Source organism: Hypanus sabinus, chromosome 16, assembly GCF_030144855.1.
Source record: "Hypanus sabinus isolate sHypSab1 chromosome 16, sHypSab1.hap1, whole genome shotgun sequence".
NCBI classification, from domain to species: domain Eukaryota; kingdom Metazoa; phylum Chordata; class Chondrichthyes; order Myliobatiformes; family Dasyatidae; genus Hypanus; species Hypanus sabinus.
This window is the reverse complement of record NC_082721.1, coordinates 60,644,381-60,664,491: the sequence shown is the minus strand read 5'-3', so window position 1 is coordinate 60,664,491 and position 20,111 is coordinate 60,644,381. Positions and strand designations below refer to the sequence as shown.

Below are 20,111 nucleotides of genomic sequence, written 5' to 3'. Positions count from 1 at the left end.
CCTGACAAACTCAATTGACCCTAATCAAATCAGGGACAATTTACAATGACCAAGTAATCTGTCCAGTGCATCTTTGGACTGTGGGAGGAATCCAGAGCATCTGGGGAAAACCCAGGTGGGGGGGGGGGGACATACAGTCTACTCACAGAACAGTGCTGGAACTGAACTCTGAAACGTCCTGAGTTGTAATAATCAGTTAAGAATTGCATCTGAATGCGGTGTATCTATCAGTTTGAAAAGGAGAAGACCCAAATTTCACAAAAATTACGTTTTCTTAAATACTTGCTTGGAACTGACAGCCACAAAACAAATCTTTTGAGTCTCTCTGATTGACTGCTGGACAGCAAGACTTTTTGACAGGATTTGCATATCAGCAACTTTAAAAAAAAATTACGTTGTCGTCATTTTCATTTAAAAATAGCCTGAGTGAGTCAACAGGTACTTCATCTGAAGGGATAAGTTAGCGTCAGAAGATGTACACGTATGGGGAGAGGATACAGACGATGGTAAAAATCACGTGAGTTACTGGCACGGTAATCAGACAACAAAATGATGGAGTCGAAACTGAGGAAAACGAACATCAGAGTTAGGAGTAGATTCTGACCCTCAAGCCTGTTCTGCCATCCAGTAAGATTGCAGATGGTGTAATTCTGGCTTCAGCATGATTTTCATGCTTTGCTCCCCATAACCTTCAACTCTTAGAGTCATACATCATAGCCCAACTGGTCCATGCCAACCATGGTGGCCACCATATTTCTCTAGACCTCTCCATTCCACATACTTATCAGATTCAAATTTACACTCAATGGCCACTTTATTAGGTACACCTGTACATATACTCAGTGTGAATATCTAATCAGCCAATCATACGGCAGCAGCTCAATGCAGAAAAGCTTGTAGATGTGGTCAAGAGGTTCAGTTGTTGTTGAGACCAAACATCAGAATGGGGAAGAAATCTGATCTAAGTGATTTTGACCATGGAATGATTGTTGGTTTGAGTATCTCAGAAACTGCTGATCTCCTGGGATTTGCGCACACAACAGTCTTTTAAAAAAAAAAATTATTTATTTATTAAATTTCAGAAATTACAAAGAATAAATGTGGTAATAAAATAGTAAGAAAAATAATATTAACCCTCCCCCCTCCCCTTAACCCTGCCCCCCTAACCCTTATCTAAAGAAAGAGAAAAAAGGAAGGAAGAGAAAGATTGCCTGGATATCGGAGGATCCCCACATGCTCCATGGAGTTCAAAATAATTTTGATATTTATTTTTACTTTCCCCAATTACTATAATTTTATCTTCAAAGGACCTATGTATTTAATCCTATTTTTTTGTAAGTATGGGAACCAAATTTTAGTGTTTATAGAGAATGGTGAAAAACGAAACATCCAGTGAGTGGCAGTTCTGTGGGTGAAAAAGCCTTGTTAATGAGAGAGGTCAGAGAAGAGTGGCCAGACTGGTTCAAGCTGGCTGGAAGGTGACAGTCACTCAACTAACCATGCATTACAACTGTGGTGTGTGGAAAAGTATCTCTGAATGCACAACACATTGGACTTTGATTGGATTGGCTACTGCAGCTGAAGACCACAGGAATATACTGAGTGGCCACTTTATTAGGTACAGGAAGTAACTGATAACAGTGGCTACTGAGTGTATAGTGAGAGTCATCCAGTTGGACAGCATGGAAACAGGCTCTTTGGCCCAACTAGTCCATGGCAACCATGCAGCCTATCAAGCTAGTCCCAGTTGCCCATGTTTGGCCCTCATCCCTCTACACTTCCTCTCCACATAATCCTGTTATCCATACATTAATCCAAGTGCCTTTTAAATGTTGACACAAGAGACAATAGATGCTGGAATCTAGAACAACTGTTGCAGGGACCCAATGGATCGAGCAGCATCTTCTGAAGGGAGAAAGGAGTTATTGATGTTTCACATTCAATCCCTGTATCAGGAACTAACCTTGAAAGATTGACAATTGTTTTCTTCCCCCCACCCTCACAGATGCTGCTCAACCTGCAGAGTCCCTCCTGCAGATTGTTCATCTTTTAAGTGATGTTAATGTACCTTCCCAACCACTTGTTCCATATATGACCACCTCCTGTGGGAAGAGGTTGCCCTCAAATCCATTTTAAACCTGTACTTCTCACCTTTAGCCCATGACCTCTAGTTTCTTGCCCATATCCCTGCAAGAGAGACTGTGTTCATTTACTCTATCTATAGTCCTCATGATTTGACACATTCACTCTATCTATGCTATCTAAGAAATCACTCTATCTATCACTCTATCTATGAAATCACCTTTGGTCTCCACGTTAAACAAAATAGCAGCCTTTTCATAAACCAAACATGTCCTTGTAGACTAAAATCTATCTCACTCCTGAATATGTTTTGTGGTTTCATCTTAACACTTCTTTGAGATAATGAATTCCATTGATTAAGCACCTTCTCCTAATTTCCATTTTAAACAGGCAATCGCTTATTCTGTGTCTAATTGTAGATTTCTCTAATGAGAGAGCTATTTCAAAATTTGAAGTATATTTATTATCAAAAGATACATTTGACACCATATACTATCCTGAGGTTCATTCCTTGAAGGCATTCACAGTAGACAAAGATACAATAGAATCAATGAAAAGCTACACAAAGACTGACAAACAACTGCTGTGCAAAAGAAGACTATCTGCGCAAATAAAAATAAATAGTATTGAGAACGTGAGCTGCAGAATCGTTGTGGGATCAGTTCAGAGTGGAGATAATTGAAGTTATCCATGCTGATTCAAGAGCCCGATGGTTGTCGGGTAATAACTGTTCCTGAACCTGCTGGTATGGGCTCTACCCTCCTACCCGATGGCAGCAGTGAGAGGAGAGCATGGACTGGATGGTGGGGCCCCTTGATAATGGATGCTGCTTTATTGTGGCAGTACTCCTTTGAGATGTGCTCAATGGTGGAGGGGCTTTTTTCTGTGATGGATATAGCCCAGTCCATCACTTCCTGTAGGCTCTCGCCTGTCAATTTCTCTTAGAATCCTACACTTTTCAGTAAGAATCCCTCTCATTTTGAAAATGCCCAAGACTATGGGCCTGAATATAGTTCAAATTTATCCACTTTCTGACCTCACAAACTGTCAGGTGTAAACAACTTCTTAAGTGAATTCCACTTGGCTGTAGTTTCAGTCTTGGAAGGCAAAGGGATTTTAGTTAACAACTGAGTTTTTAATTCTGAATGAAATGCCATGTAAGGTTGTAAGGATCTCTCACTTGTTCAAACAAAATGCAGGTTTGAATTACAATTTCTTCGATGTTGACATTTTATGAGTAATCCGGAGGATATCGGCAATTAGGTAAGGATATGACTTAGGCGCATAAAGTATGAAATGGACACATACAAGATTAGGAGTGGCATAGAGAGGCACATGAAGACAAGCTATTCCCATTGGTAAATAGCTTATGCTCATGGGGGTGATGAGGCAGAGAGTTAATGTTCTTGGCAGAAGATGGGGCAGGATGTAGTATATGGAGAAACTTTTTCTTTTAGAGTTGTGATGATCTGGAACCCACCTCCTCACAGGGGTGCAAGTTACGGAATCAAAAGGCAAATGGGACTGATGAAGTTGTTCCTCTAATACATAGAACTTCACAGCAGAGCACAGGCCTTTCCGCCCATGATGTTCAAATTCAAGTTCAACTTCAGTTTATCTTCATTCAGCAATACAGATGTATATCACCAAATAAAACAATGGTCCTCCAGAACAAGGTGCGCCACACAGTACACATAACTCACACACATCACCCATAAAGTAATATTAGCACAAGTAAATTAACAAATAACAAGTGCATATATGATACAAGTTAAAAAGTAAACCATGCTACTGGGTCTTCGTATGTGATGGCAAGGAGTTCAGTTGTTTTATGGCCTAGGAGAAGAAGTTGTTTCCCATCCTAATAGTTCAGGTCCTATTGCTACTGTACCTCCTGCCTGATGGTGGGGGGGTGGGGTCAAAGAGATTGTTGGACAGATGGGAGGTATCATTGACAATGCTAAGGGCCCTATGCTCCTGAAAAATATCTCTAATAGGTGGAAGAAAGCCTTAATGATCCTCACAGCAGTCCTCACAATCCTTTGTAGGGACTTGCAGTCAGATGCCCTGCAATCCCTGTACCAGACAGTGATGGAGCCAGTCAGGACACTCTCGATGGTGTTCCTGTAAAAAATAGTTTAAAATGATGGCTCGGTCTCCTCAGAAAGTAGATATACTGCTGTGCTTTCTTGATCAAAGTGGGGGTTTTGTGGGATCAGGTGAAATCGTCTGTTATGTGTACTCCCTGAAACTTGGTGCTCTTAAATCTGTCCATGGAAGAGCCATGTACGTGCAGTGAGGAGTTGTCAGTTTGCATCTTCCTAGGGTCCACAGTCATCTTTTTGGTCTAGCCCACATCAAGACTCAAGTTGTTGTGCTGATTTTTTAACCTACTCAAAGATCAATCTAACCCTTCCTTCCCACATAGCCCTCAGTTTTTCATTCATGCATTTGTCTATCTAAGAGTCTCTTAAATGCCAGTCTAAGAGCAAGTAAAGACTGGATGGACTTTCTGATTTCCTCGCTTGCAATAACAATATTGGCTTCTTGCTGTGTGACTTTTTTCCACCAACACACTTAGAGTAACGCCAATTTGCACATTACCCCTTTACAGCTTTCCACACTTACTGGCACACTAATGGAGATTACACTGAGGTCATGTCCTCGGATCTTCCCTGACCACAGTGGTCATCTCCAACCCCTGGCACCATATAGCCAGTCCTTACTGAGCTGGAATGTCAGCTTCCATCCATCATTTTATTGGAATGTAGGGAAAAGCCAAGAAGCCAAGTGTGCCTTCTTGTGTCCTGATGAAAGGTCTTGGCCGAAAACATCAACTGTTTATTCCTCTCCATGGATGCTGCCTGACCTGCTGTGTTCTTCAGCATTGTGTGTGTGTTACTAAACCAAGTGTGGCAACACTGGTGGGCTTTCCCCATTACATAAGTATATTGGAGCAGAATTAGGCTATTTGGCCCGAGTCTGCTCCACCATTCAATCGTGGCTGATTTATTATCCCTCTCAAACTCACTCTCGTGCCTTCACCACCACATCCCTAAATTGTGTTGGTTGTGAATGCAAATGACACATTTCACTGTATGTTGCAATGTACATGTGATAAATAAATCTGAAGAAGAAGCCTTTCACTGCTGTGATGTAAGAAGTGATAAGACTAAACTCAAACACAGGGAGCACTAACAAGGGAGAAGGCTGAGTCAGTATATCTTTGTAGCATGGAATGAAAGGCCACTGCGAAGCAGGGTAACAGTGCACTGGGGTCTTTTATATCCACCTTGAGAGGACAGTGAAAGCTTAGATTAACTTTATTCACCACAGACATCTACTGTACATGTATTAGAAATTTGATGTGATCTATTGGTCAGGGTATGACATTTATAAAGAATAAAGAATTATATAAATAATAAATTTGGAGTTTGAAGTATGGATATGGAATAAAATGTGTATAAATCACAGTGCGTGTTTACAATGTAAGCAGCATTATGAAAGGTGGTTTGAAGTGTTTACAGTGCAGTGCAGTGATGGGGAGGGGGGTGTTGGGTGTTAACTAGACTGGTTGATTAGATTAGATGCCGGGTTGGGGTGTCTCTGGGGATGAGGTGGTGTGGGCATAGTCAGCCAGACCAGAAGCGGAAAGTGGAAGCAGGCAAGGGGGAAATTCTCTGGGAAACGTATGTTGGCACAACACTGGTTATGTTTTTATCTCTTTTAATTTTCACCTGTGTTTGTACCTTTGCCTTTAAAATGCCTTCATCCTGATGAAGTGTCTCAGCCCAAAACCTCAACTCTTTATTCCTCTCCATAGATGCTGCCTGACTGGCTGAGTTCCTCCAGCACTTTTTGTCTGTTGTTATGGATTTCTAACATTTACAGAATCTCTTGTGTTTAATATGTCTTATTCCACATTTCTTCTTCCACTTCATCTTGCAACAGAACAAAGTGAGACAGCCTCTGATGTGTATTAAAATACTTCTCCCATGCCCCACAACAGGACCAGGCCACTGAGCTGGGCCTCTCTACCCTCATCACACCTAATGGTGTACTCTGCATTCACTACATCCCTGGAACAAACCTCACTTCTAGCAGCACACCCATTATTATCAGCCATTGTTGTCTGGTTTGGTTCGGTGGAGCGTCTTCTCACAACAAGTGAAAACTGCAGTGAACTGTCAGGTCAGCAGAAAAGGTCACTGGCTACAGTCTACCATTACTGCAGAACTTGTATGCCCAGGAAAAAGAAGTGGGCAGGAAAAGTCATTGTGGACACTACCAATTCTGCAAATTGCCTTTTCCAAAAATTCCTTTCTAGAACACGTTATAGGAGTATTAAGACAAACACTTCATGCCATCTTAACACTTCTTCCCCCAGGCAGTTAATTTGATCAACCATGTCCAACATGGAAATGCCCGAACTGCAATTTCAGTATCATGTTTATAGTCACTGAATACGCCCTTACTCTACTTCCTTAGAAGATTCAGATGACATCTAAAACATTGACAAATTTCTGCAGATGTATGGTAGAGCGTATATTGACTGGCTGCATCAAAGCCTAGTATGGAGACACCAAATACCCCTCAATGGAAAATCAAACAAAAGTAGTGAATGTGGCACAGTCCATCACAGGTAGAGCCCTGCTTCTTGAGCATATCTACATGGAGTGCTGTCACAGGAAAGCACTCAAGGTCTCCACCATCAATGACTATCATCAAGGTCTCCACCACCCAGGACATACCCTCTTATTGACGCTGCCATCAGGAACAAGATAGAGGAGCCTCAGGACTCACACCACCGGGTCCAGGAACAGTTATTACCCCTCAACCATCAGGCTCCTGAACCAGAGAGGATAACTTCACTCAACTCGCCCCACCACTGAATTGTTGCACACCCTATTGACTCACTTTCAAGGGATTTGTATTTCATTATCTCAATATTTATTGTTTATTTATTTATTATTGTTTCATATTTTCATAATTTGTTGTTTTGTGCACATTGTTTGTTTGACCATCATGTTGGGTTTGGTCTTCCACTGATTCTATTATGTTTCTTGGATTTACTGAGTATGCCTACAAGAAAACGAATTTCAGATTTGTATCTGGTGACAAATATGTACTTCGTTAATAAATTTACTTTAAGTTTTGAACTTTGACATACGAGGGGTGATTGATAAGTTTGTGGCTTAGGGTAGAAGGAGATAAGTTATTAACTTTGAACTTTCTGCATTGTCACTCAAAGAGTGGAACTGCACGTGCATGTAACGAGAGCATCCTGGACCTCCAGGTGGTCCACAACAGTAGTGATTGATAAGTTCGTGGCCCACGGTAGAAGGAGATGAGTTATACAGCTCTCATTACATGCATGTGCAGTTCAACTCTTTGAGTGAAAATGCAGAAAGTTTGAAGTTAATAATTCATCTACCTTAGGCCACGAACTTGTCAATCACCCCATGCTGTGGACCACTTCTGGAGGTCCAAAACGCCAACTTCTACAAAGAAAGGACCTGTATGCTCCACAACTGCTGGACTAAGTGTGTAAATGTAGGAAAAATAAATGTGCTAGGTTTTCTGAAATTGACTCCTTCTACCTTAGGCCACGAACTTATCAATCACCTCTCGCATGTGAAATTTGTCCTGTTTGGTCTCGGCCCAAATCAGCGCATCTTTATTCTTCTCCATCGATGCTGCTTGACCTGCTGAGTTCCTCTAGTATTTTGTTAGTGTTCCTCTGCATTTCCAACATCTGTAGAATCTCTTGTGCCATGCAGTTTTTTGTTTTGTGGCAGTGCAGGCATAAATTACAATAAAATAAATAACCAGTGCAAAGTGGAATCGTGTGATTGTGTCCACAGGTTCATGGGCCATTCAGAAATATGACAGTGAAGAGTCAGAAACTATTCCTAAAATGTTGAGTGCACATCTTCAGGCTCTTGTACTTGTTCCCAATTAGTAATGAGAAGAGGGCACATCACCTTCCTGAGGTACCACCTTTTGAAGAAGTCTCCAAAGGTGGGGAGGCAAATGCAGTCGGAAACTATTCCTAAAATGTTGAGTGTGAATCTTCAGGTTCCTGTACTTCATTCCTAATGATAGTAATGAGAAGAGGGCTTGCACCGGATGGTGAGGCCCTTAATGATGTATGTTGTCTTATGGGTGCACCACCTTCTGAAGATGTCTCCGGTGGTGGGGAGGCTTGTGCCTATTATGGATTTAGAGGGCTTTTATTTTTTAAGCAATTCAGGGTTGGGATCTTTTTTACATATTGAGCAAGTGAGGAAAGCTTTCTGAAATGTTGCTTTCAATCCCACCTCTTCCTGAAGTGACACAGGGGAAGGGGACAGATGATATTTCGGCAGTCCTCTCACCCTGTGTGATATCCTGACCAGAACTGGGGAAAATCTGGACAACATTAAAAACAAAATCAATTCCTACATGCATCTTTTTTCCTTAACAAAGGGCAGACGGTACAGTCTCTGAAATAAAACAGGCGACACCTCGTGCTTTCCAAATCAGAAAGGGTCCTTTCATTGTTGAGTTTTATTTATTTTTTTCCCGTTGGGGAGGAATAAAATGAAATAAAACATGCACAATGAGTCAGAGGTTTCTGTAGTTTAACAATGAAGCTTTGAGTTGTGCACTGCCCTGAGCCGTTGTCCAATACCAGACACCGATGGATTCTATTATCACCCATCTCTTCGTACACCAGAGCTCAAACAATCCCCATTAGTCACAGCCAGCTAATAAAAGGCAGACTTTTTAGGAGATGCTTATATCTTGAATTTTTGCATGCAAATATACAAGATTAAATCCAATCAAAATATTCCCTCGTATCTACCCTGTACCTCATTATTCATTTTTATCTGCGCTATTGATTTTGTAATTTATAGTAATTTTATATCTTTGCACTGTACTGCTGCCACAAAATAACAAATTTCACTGTCACATAAAAGTATTAAATTCTGTAATATTTTAATTGGGTATATAAACTGATCATATATACATACACACTGTACGGCTGCACTCAACAGCTACTTGTGTATTGTGTTTTATAGGACTGCGGCTTTGATATTTATATTTATTGTGCTTTTTTTAATGCTGCATTGGATGTGGAGTAACAGTTATTTCATCCTCCTTTACACTCCCTGCTGAAGAATGACAATAAACAATCTTGAATTTTGAAATTCACTCGGTTGTTAAAGACTCCATTTTCTTTTATTCAGAGGGAGGTATCTGTAACAGTCTGACAAATACTCTCACCCTGATCAAATTATCAATGAAACATTTGTGCCTTGCCTACTGGTTGATTTTACCAGATGTTTGGAAACATATGCCTCAGAAATTCTGCCACCATTTTGAGCAGCCGAATAGCAGTCAATGATGTTGCAAGTGCTTGTTTCTGAGCGAGCTGGCTGTTCATTCGTTCTCTGTCGTGATTAATGTGAACTCTTTCCCCCTCCCCCATTAATAGGATCCATTTGGAGAAAGGAGACAGCTTAATTGCCATGTGGATATTTCTCATTAACAGACTCAGGGTGGAGCTTTTCTCCCAAGAAAGCTGGGTTACGATTTTTAAAAAAATCAACCCCTTTACTCCCCCTGAGTGGAAAGACTACAACAGGGCTGTATCCCAAGAACGAAGAGAGTGAGGCTTGAATTTTTGGTTTTAATTGGCAACCTTTCCCTTACCCCCTATCACCCCTCCCCATGTCCAAAGGACTACTTTCAGAGATTTTTTTTCAGTGATATAATATGCTGGTGGAAATAAATCCCAGCCTTGTACAATCTACAATTTTTATTCATCTTTCTTTGAGAATGCCACATAGGGCTCTCAGAATGCACGTAAATGCTGCTAACCAATCTCACTTGAGTGTCGGATGTGGTGCTTTGGAGGGAGACAGGAAGTTGATGCATCCCTAAAAATAATTCAGTTTTGATAGGGACTATTAAAAGCAAACTTGAATTGAAGCAAAAATTAAAACAAATCCAAAAATTTGAACATGAATAGACAGAGCATATGACCAGTGACTGGGAATTAAAAGGTGACCAGCAATATATTTAATATAGATAAAATCCATTCCAAAATTCTGCACCAATAGATATTGTTATGACTGAACTAACTGAAGTACCAAACACCTTCAGTGGAATCCTGCTCCAAACTGGAACCCTGTGTGGTCTGCTGGCTAACCCATCCACTTCAAGGTTAGACATGTGCATTCAGAAGTGCTCTTCTGCACACCACTGTTGTAATACGTGGTTATTTCAGTTACTGTCACCTTCCTGTCAACCTGAACCATTTTCATCTGACCTCTCTCATTAACAAGGCATCTTCACCCACAGAACTGAATTTCTTTGTTTCTCGCACCATTCTTTGTAAACTCCAGAGATTGTTATCTATGAACATCCCAGAAGAGCAGCAGTTTCTGAACTACTTATACCACTCCTTCTAGCACCAACAATCATTCCACAGTCGTCACTTATATTACATTTCTTTCCCATTCTGGTGTTTGGTCAGAACAACATCCGTACCTCTTGACCATGTCTGCATGTTTTTATGCATTGAGCTGCTGCTGCTGCGTAATTGGCTGATTAGATATTTGCATTAATGAGCAGGTGCACAGGTGTACCTAATAAAGTGGCCACTGAATATATTTCGAAGGCTCGACTGGGATAACACAGCTCATGTACTGATGGTATGGAAAAATGTGATAATGATCACAGCCTATTGTGACTGTAATGGAAGATTAGTAATTACAGATTATATTACACTGATTTAAAATTCATAAGGAAGTGATTATTAATATACATCTTGGAAAGAATGTTCTCACTATCCCCCTTGGCAAAGGCTGCGAAGGGAGTGAATCCCACAAAGATAGATGCATATGTTTTCAGTGTTTTTTAGAATGGCCAGAATGCGCTGCTGGCTGCCAACAACTTGCCTTCACGAGGGAATTAAAATTTTCCAAACCAATTTCCTACTGATAAAATTGAGAACCAATGTGTTGAAACACCAAGGTGTTAGGAAAGGAGAATAGTATGTTGCAGAGGGAGGTTGAGGGTGAGAAGTATATGGGGAAGTGGCAGGAGGGTGGAACTTTCAGAGATTCTGGGTCATGCAAGCAGTTTTGGGCCCCATATCTAAGAAAGGATGTGCTGGCATTGGAGAGGGTCGAGAGGAGCTTTATGAGGATGATACCAGGAATTAATGTAAGAGGATCGTTTGATGGCTCTGGGCATCTACTCATTGGAATTTAGAAGAATGAGGTGGGGTCTCGTTAGAACCCATTGAATACTGAAAGGCCTAGATAGAGTGGATATAGAGAGGATGTTTCCAGTAATGGAGCAGTCTAGGACAGAGGGCGTAGCCTCAGAATAGAAGGGCACCCCATTAGAACGGAAATGAGGAGTAGTTTCTTTAGGCAGAGGGTGATGAATTTGTGGAATTCATTGCCAGAGAGTTATTGGGTAAGTTATGGGGTATATTTGAAGCAGGGGTTACAAGTTCTTGATTAGTAAGGGTGTCAAAAATTTCAGGGAGAAGGTAGGAGTATGGGGTTGACAGGGATAATAAATAGGCCATGATGGAATGGCAGAGCAGACTCAATGGGCCAAAAGACCTAATTCTACTCATATGTATTACGGTCAATTCACTGATGATGGTGTGATTATTTCCAAGCACGATCCAGGTCAAAATCAGTAGGGCAGAGAGACCTGAGAGGGTGCAGAGCTGGAGGAGGGTTGGGAGCCAGGAAAAGAAGCATAGTTTGCGGTGAGGTTCAAGGATTTTGAGACGGGTGTGATTGAGTGGTGGTGGCCAAGGAGTGGGTGTTGTCTCCCTGCCGTTGATGTGCCTTGGAAGACAGAGTGAGTCGTTTCGTCAGAAGTGTGTCATACCAGGGAGCTATTGAGGAGCCCAAGTACCTTAGAGAAAATGAGGGACATGCCTTCCTAAATTTGACAAACAATAACTTTCCCTTTCAAAAGGAACATCTTAACAAGGACTTCGCTTTGTGAGAAGAATACGCCCCTTCTTCCACTATTCCAATTAGCCACAATGGCAGAGAATGTCTGAGGGGTGGGGCTTCAGTTAATTAAAGAAACTGGTCCCATTTAAAAAGATATCCCCACCATTAAGTGTGCCTTTTAACAGATTATGTGCTGTGCACATTACTAAATCATCCTCGAGATGTATAAATCTTGAATGATTTAATTTGAATAAATGTTAAATAAATAGGGAATCAATTTAGATTTGTTATACATTTTCTCTCTCATCTCTTTTGGCCTATTTCCTGCCTCTTTGTCTGCTAATGCAGCCAAGCCTGCTAATAGCTGATTATTTATTCCATGAGTCTTTAGAAGAGGTAATTGTCACAAGTAAGCATTAGGCAAATAGCCACAAGAAACCCTCTTTAAATAAATGCCTACAGTAAAGCAGGTGCAGTTATTGCTGTATGCGTTATGGATTAAAATCTGCTGTAGTCTCTCACTCTCTCTTTATCTGTATGTTTCTGTCTCTATTTGTCTCTCTTTCCCCTTTTCTCTCTGTCTCTATATCTCTTCTCTCTCTGTCTCTGTGTCTTTCTCTGACTCTTTTACTCATCTCTCTCTGCCTCTCCCGATTTCTCTCTCCCTGTCTGTCTGTCTCTCTCTGGGTTTGAGTCCACTAAAATAAGGTTGCTACTTTTTGTTTCTGTAGAGTAAGAACATCAGAGGGCCCCCAAGAACACCCACCTCGATTACACAAAACATCGACCGCCGCCTTTGTTACAACTGCACTCCGGGTATTTTGCAGTGATGAGGGGCTCCTACAGACCAAAGAGTACCCTTGGTGTTTATCATTGACACCAGTGAGGTTTCATAAATTTGCTCTCCACTGTGGCCTTTACCCACAGAGACACAAGAACAAAGGACGTTCTGGGTATGGGAGTGGGCATGGGCTGGGTGATGGAGACATTAGTGAGTACGCAATCACAGGAGGTTTTTACACAGGTATCAGCAAAAAGCTAAAGCTTAATTTTAAACAAAATGCATTACTTCTGCTTATTTCAACCCTATTCTTTACCAAAGCATTATTTTTTCAGAAGAAAACCATCTTTACACTTTCTCCATGATTCATCAAAGTGGGTTTCTTAATTTTATTTGACTAAATCCCTTCTTTAATTAAAAATAAAGAGAAAATAGCCACACAAAAGTAAAGGGCTCTACACCGATAGCCGTGCAGATTGAACCACCCCTCTATCCTCCATAAACCTCACCCACTGGCTGTGGGTGTGTAACCTCCAGAGCTTTTTCAGGAGACTCTTGTTAGCAGCCCGAATGATATTAATTCCTGGTTAATCTGATATCGAGGACATTAAATGCTGGGATGTTTTGCTTTCAAGGTAATAAGGAAAAGAAGTAAATTGAGCATCTCCCACTGTGCGGGGAAAGTGTGTAAACTCGTTGGAAATGTACTGGAGGAGAAACAGCCAGCCGGAGAGATTATTCAGGACTGGCTTCCCTAAGTACTTCACCGAGTACAAATCATTTTTCTTTTGGATAATAGGGACCGTGGCCCAGCCGCTGTGGGAGGGAGGGACAACTGGTTTGTTCCCCCTGTTATTTTATATTTGGAGGCTACTTGCCCAGGTTGGGGCTGGTGTCCACCTCATCGTGGATTCAGATTAAGTGCAGGGGCAGCTGGGTGCGGTTGGGGCTGGTGTCCACCTCATCGTGGATTCAGATTAAGTGCAGGGGCAGCTGGGTGCGGTTGGGGCTGGTGTCCACCTCATCGTGGATTCAGATTAAGTGCAGGGGCAGCTGGGTGCGGTTGGGGCTGGTGTCCACCTCATCGTGGATTCAGATTAAGTGCAGGGGCAGCTGGGTGCGGTTGGGGCTGGTGTCCACCTCATCGTGGATTCAGATTAAGTGCAGGGGCAGCTGGGTGCGGTTGGGGCTGGTGTCCGCCTCATCGTGGATTCAGATTAAGTGCAGGGGCAGCTCGGTGCGGTTGGGGCTGGTGTCCACCTCATCGTGGATTCAGATTAAGTGCAGGGGCAGCTGGGTGTGGTTGGGGCTGGTGTCCACCTCATCGTGGATTCAGATTAAGTGCAGGGGCAGCTGGGTGCGGTTGGGGCTGGTGTCCACCTCATCGTGGATTCAGATTAAGTGCAGGGGCAGCTGGGTGCGGTTGGGGCTGGTGTCCACCTCATCGTGGATTCAGATTAAGTGCAGGGGCAGCTCGGTGCGGTTGGGGCTGGTGTCCACCTCATCGTGGATTCAGATTAAGTGCAGGGGCAGCTGGGTGCGGTTGGGGCTGGTGTCCACCTCATCGTGGATTCAGATTAAGTGCAGGGGCAGCTGGGTGCGGTTGGGGCTGGTGTCCACCTCATCGTGGATTCAGATTAAGTGAAGGGGCAGCTGGGTGCGGTTGGGGCTGGTGTCCACTTTGTCATAGGTTCGGATTAAGTGGAGGGGCAGCCTGGTGCGGTTGATTTGCTGACTGGCTGCCCTTGTCCAGTCATCCATGAACTTAGTGGCAATTCTAACAGCTGCCCTCCAGCCCTGGAGCCCTGCCATGGTGGTTCTGGCATGGATGCGGCCCCATTTTTGGCCTAATCCTTGCTCCACATAAGTCAGCGAAGAGTGAGAACTATTTATTTTGTGTGGGGTTCTGGGGCAATTAGAGTGTTGACCCATTGACAGCTTGGACTTGTCCCTGAGGTACGGCTGGATTAATCCGGAGCCTTCTGGAGGCAGGGCAGAGGTTTCAGCCCTCCATTCCCTGGGTTCTGCTGGCCAGTGCTGGAAAGGCAAGCGTACATTGCTTCTGTGAAATGCTGTGCACGTATCCACCTGACAAACCCTGCAACGGTCTGAACTGCTATGTTGGATTCCAGCAATTCCTCAGCAATGCTCACGTTTCCTCAGAGGAAGGAGGAGGGGCTGGGGTGCGGGTGCGCGCGGTGTAGAACTGACGTGAGCGATGCACGGGTGGGGAGAACTGGCGTTGGAGAGAAAAAGGAGGAACATGTCGGCAAACAAACTACGGCCTTTGTTATGCAATGAGCCGGGTACCGGAGTCAGCGAACAAGTCGACCTGATATTTGAGAGGCACTAAACACGTTGCCCATTTCAAAAGGATTTACAGGAAACCATTACTGGATTACAATACTGGAATTGCCACCTCTGCGGATAAACTGCTCCTTTTGTCCATTTTAAACCCGCTGTTCCCCCGACAAGATGCAGCCAGCCCCGCCTGACCTGGAATGCTAAATCAGATGCTCTTGCCATCCTCTGTCCTCGGAGGGTTGGTGGGTGTGGGGAGGGGGTAAGGAAGCAGGTCGCATTTGATGGGAACTGACCGGGTTATTACACGTGTTCGATATTCCTCCTTCTCATTTTGCTAAATAGGATGATGATAAATAAGCAGTATGAGGTGGTGGGTGTACCAGGAGGGAGGAGTCCCCTGAATCCCCCCTCAGTCAATATTAGTCCCTTGCTAAGCAAAGCACAAATTCAGTAGAAAGGAAATTGCTTTATCCTGGCTCTGTGCCGAATCAGAAATGTAGCTTTTAATTCCATTACTCTTATGGCAAAGAAATCCATTTTCCTTAAAATAAAAATTCCCTCCTGCTTTTGTCTTCCCTGGAATTGTGTGATGAGTTTGAACACGCCACATTTGCAAGCGTGGCGATGCCTCCATCTGCCTTTATTCACCCCCCTCCCCTCTGCCGGTCCCGTAGGATGGTTTCACGGGCACTTGGCTATGAGTGCTGTACCCTGGTGGGTGGTGACAAGCTCAGTGAAGGTTCCCTTCTCAGCCTGCCTCCCTATTCCAAAACTTGCACCGAGATACAGTGAGCAGCAAGGAGAGCCATCTCCACCGCAAAGCTTCTGTTGACCGGCTGCGCCGAAGGCTCAGTAAGGCTCGACCGAGCACCTTGGGGTGGGTGAATTTGAGGAGGACAGAGTGTGGGGGGGGCAACAAGGTCTCCATAGTCTCCCTGCCCTCTGTCTGTCCCATGTCGTTGGAGAATAAAGACCCACCCCAGCTCTCTCAGAGAGAGAAAGAGAGCGAAGGAGAGGAGCCATTTTACATAAGAAACATGCACAAAAGCCTGCTTAACACAAGTCTTAGCAACAGTGCTACTAGAACAAAAGGCAACATAAAAGAGGAGGGAGAATAAAGGAGTGGTCAAAGCCGCAAGGAATGAGAATAAAAAAAGACCACAAATACCTACAGTGACCATTCTTAATGTGCAGAGAGGCGATGTCTTAAGTCCGATGCAGCTGTGTGTCTCGTTGGAAATAAAATATCGACACAGTTGTCAAATTCTTATTTTCTCTTCTGCCTTCGAGGGTTGGTTTCGATGCACATAAAGTATTGCACACAGGCGCGCGTGCACACGACACACGCGTGCATACACACTAACGCAAACACACACACACAGGGGCACTCGCGCATGCACACACACATACACACACACACACACGCACACACACACACCCTCCTACACTCACACTTCCACGCACACACGCACGCACGCAGTTTCTCAAAATAAAAAAAAGGATTAGTCAGGGATACTGATGGTCTTTGCACACAGTCCCTGTGATACACTTGTTTCCTTGACTTTATGCAGGATGGTTTTGCAGAGTGCTCAGCACTCTTTATGTGCCCATCTGTTAGGGGAAGCGAAGCGTCTGATTGGTTGCAGCCTCACGGAGGAAACAGTGACGACACTTGCCTGTAAGCATTCACTATCCCTCCCTCCTTCCTTCCCTTGCTGCCTCTGATTTATGGAGTAGGCAGACACTGTCTTACACCTGCAGTGTGTGCTAGCTTGCAGCATTTCTTTTTGTTCCTGCGCTTCGATGTACGAGAGTGAAAGGGAGCCTCCAGATCCAGCAAGTAGCCTTGAGGGAAGTGGGGTGCCACAGATATTCTAGAGGGAGCCCACTCAGGAAGGCTTACTCCCTTAAGTAAGAAAGAATGTGCTGACATTGAAGAGAGTCCAGAGGAGGTGAATATGTATGATGCTGGGAATGAATGGGTTAACAAATGAAGTGTTTGATGGCTCTGGGCCTGTAGACGCTGGAGCTTAGAAGAAAGGGGGCAGATTTAATTGAAACACATCGAATATTGAAAGGCCTAAAAGGCCTAGAAAGAGTGAATGTGCAGAGAATGTTTCCTACAGTGGAGGAGGGTAGTACCAGAGAGCACAGTCTCAGAATACAAGATAGGGATGAAGAGGAATTTCTTTAGCCCGATGGTGGTAAATCTATGGAATTCGTTGCCACAGATGGCTCTAGAGGCTAAGTCACTGGCTATATTTAAAGCTGAGGCTGACAGGTTCTTGACTAGTAAGGATGGCAAAGGTTACAGTAGAGAAGGCAGGAGGATGAGGTTGAAAGGGATAATAAAGCAGCCCTAATGGGATTGTGGAGAAGACTTGATGGGCCGAATTGTCTAATTCTGCTCCTATGGCTTATGGTCTTTCCCAGCAGTGGAGATGTGGTGATATGGATCAATAATTAGAGGGGAGATGGCAAGGAGTCAGCAAAGCAGCACCCAGTTAGGAGGAGTGCATCTCACATAAATGCTGCAGCAACTCAGTGGGTCAAGCAGCATCTATGGAGAGGAATGAAGGATGACCTTTCAGGCCAAGGCCCTTCATTGGGGGCTGGAAAGGAAAGGGGCAGCAGCCAGAATAAGAAGATGGGGGAGGGAAAGGACTACAAACTGTCTGGTGTTAGGTAAGACCAAGTGAGTGGGAATGAAGTGAGAAGCTAGGAAGGGATTGGTGGAAGAGGAAAATGACTGAAGAAGGAATCTGATAGAGGAGAGCGGACCATGGGAGAAACAGAAAGAGAAAGGAGCACCAGAGGGTGATGCTGGACAGTCCTGTTGAAGGAGCTCATCCTGACACGTTGACTGTTTATTCCCCTTTGTAGATGCTGCCTGACTGGCTGAGTTCCTCCAGCATTTTATATGTGGTGTTCAAGATTTACAGCATCTGCAGAGTATCTTGTGTTTAGGAGGAGAGCACTTGCAAGGACTTGGGATGTGTAGATTTGGTAAGTTTGACATACCATCTGGACTTCAGGAAAGGCTAAGTGTTAAGAAACGCAAAGGGAACAGCCTAGTTTTCAGGAGGTTTGATGCAGGGATCATCCAGTGTTAATCTTTTATCAGCTGTCAACTCATGCATCGCGGGCCACTTCATTGGGTAATTACTGTGGCACAATGATTAATTCATTGAACTTATCATCAGGAGCTCTGGACAGCTGATCCAGAGGCATGAATTCAAATCCCAGCTGGAGAATTTAAATTCAAGAAATTAAATGAATCTGGAATTCAGTAGTGCCCAAGACATAACTAGGTTATCATAACTTAATGGTTTAAAGTCACACAGAGTAGGTAGGAGCAAGTCGAGGGCTCTGCCTGAGCTGATTGATTGCCCTTATTTGGGGGTTATGTTTGTGCCCAGGTATGAAACCCTGATATGGTGCTTTGATGGTGAATAATTGTTTTTTGTTAAAGAAAAGAGCAACACAGAATCCTACAACATGGAAAAAGTCCATTCAGCCCAACTTATCTATGCCAACCCATAGGTACCATTTCATATTCATCCTATTGCCCAGGACTTGGCTTATCACCCTCTATACCAAAGTGATTCACCAGATTTATTAATGCCCTTGAGGGAGAAATGACCTTAGTCAGAGGGTTATAAATCTGTGGAATTTGTTGCCATGAGCGGCTGTGGAGGCCAAATCATTGAGTGCATTTAAGGCAGAGGTAGATAGGTTCCTGATTAGCCAGGGCATCAAAGGATATGGGGAGAAGGCAGGGGAGTGGGGATGACTGGAAGAATTGGATCAGCCATGATTGAATAGCGGAGCAGACTCGATGGGCTCAATGGCCTAATTCTGCTCCTATATCTTATGGTCTTATGGAAGGGAATCTGTCGTTATTACCTGGTCTGGACTTTAGGCACAGGGAGAAGGCAGGAAAATAAATCAGCCATGATGATATGACAGAGAAAGCAGACTTGATAGGCTGATTGGCCTATTTCTGCTCCTATGTCTTATGGTCTTATATGTGACTCTAGACTCAAAAGTCGATCCATCCTGTCAAGTAGACTGTAATTTTCTAAGGTTACATTACCAACCCTCCATTATAGTCCAGGATTTAAAAACTAAAAGGCTGCAGATGTATGAAAATATGAAATAAAGTCAGAAAGTGATAGAAATACTCAGCAGGTCATTGACCTGAAATATTAATCCTGTTTTTTTGTTTCACTGCAGACTTGCCGAGTTTAGAAACTTCAGATAGTTTTTCATAGAATAGAGCATAGTGCAATGTGGGAAAAGGCTATTTGGCCCAAGACGCCATGCTGAACTAGCTAAAAAGGATATCAAAAACACTCAAACATTAATCCCTCGTACCTACACCATATCTATATCCCTCCATCTTTCTTACATCCATGTGCCTATCTAAATGTCTCTTAAAAGTCTCTAATGTATTTGCCTCTACCAACATACAGGCAGCGCATTCCGAGTAAAAAAGTTAACCCTCACATCCCCTTTGAGCCTAGTCCCTCTCACCTTCAAAGCACGCCCTCTGGTATTAGACATTTCAACCCAGGAAAGCAGATATATGTCCACTATATCTGTGTCTCTCATAATCTTGTAAGTGTCTATCAAATCTCACCTCAGCCTTCGCCTCTCCAGACAGAACAACCCAAGGTTATCCAGCCTCTCGTGATAGCACGTGCTCTCTGAAAGCAGGCAGCATCCTGGTGAACCTCTTCCCCACCTTCTCCAAAGCCTCAACATCCTTCCTATAGCGGGATGACTAGAACTGTACGCAATACTCCAGATGGGGCCTAATCAGGGTTTTATAAATTGCAACATAAGCTTTTGACTTTTGAACTCAATGCCTCACCAGTAAAAGCAAGCATTTCATACGTCTTCTTAACCACTTTGTCGACCTGTGTAGCCACTTTCAAGGAGCTATGAGCTTGGAAATTACAAGGTGT

At 43.5% G+C, this 20,111-nt stretch overlaps 1 protein-coding gene across 1 annotated transcript in view; it reads right to left on the bottom strand.

Annotated features, from left to right (window-relative positions):
- Positions 1-16,388, bottom strand: part of LOC132405844 (ELAV-like protein 2) — a 121,765-nt gene extending 105,377 nt beyond the window's left edge. The window contains exon 1 of the mRNA XM_059990835.1: positions 16,314-16,388. Coding sequence (XP_059846818.1) covers positions 16,314-16,322 — 9 coding nt within the window. The 5' untranslated portion in view covers positions 16,323-16,388. The remainder of the gene's footprint in view (positions 1-16,313) is intronic.
- Between the last annotated feature and the right edge of the window lie 3,723 nt (positions 16,389-20,111).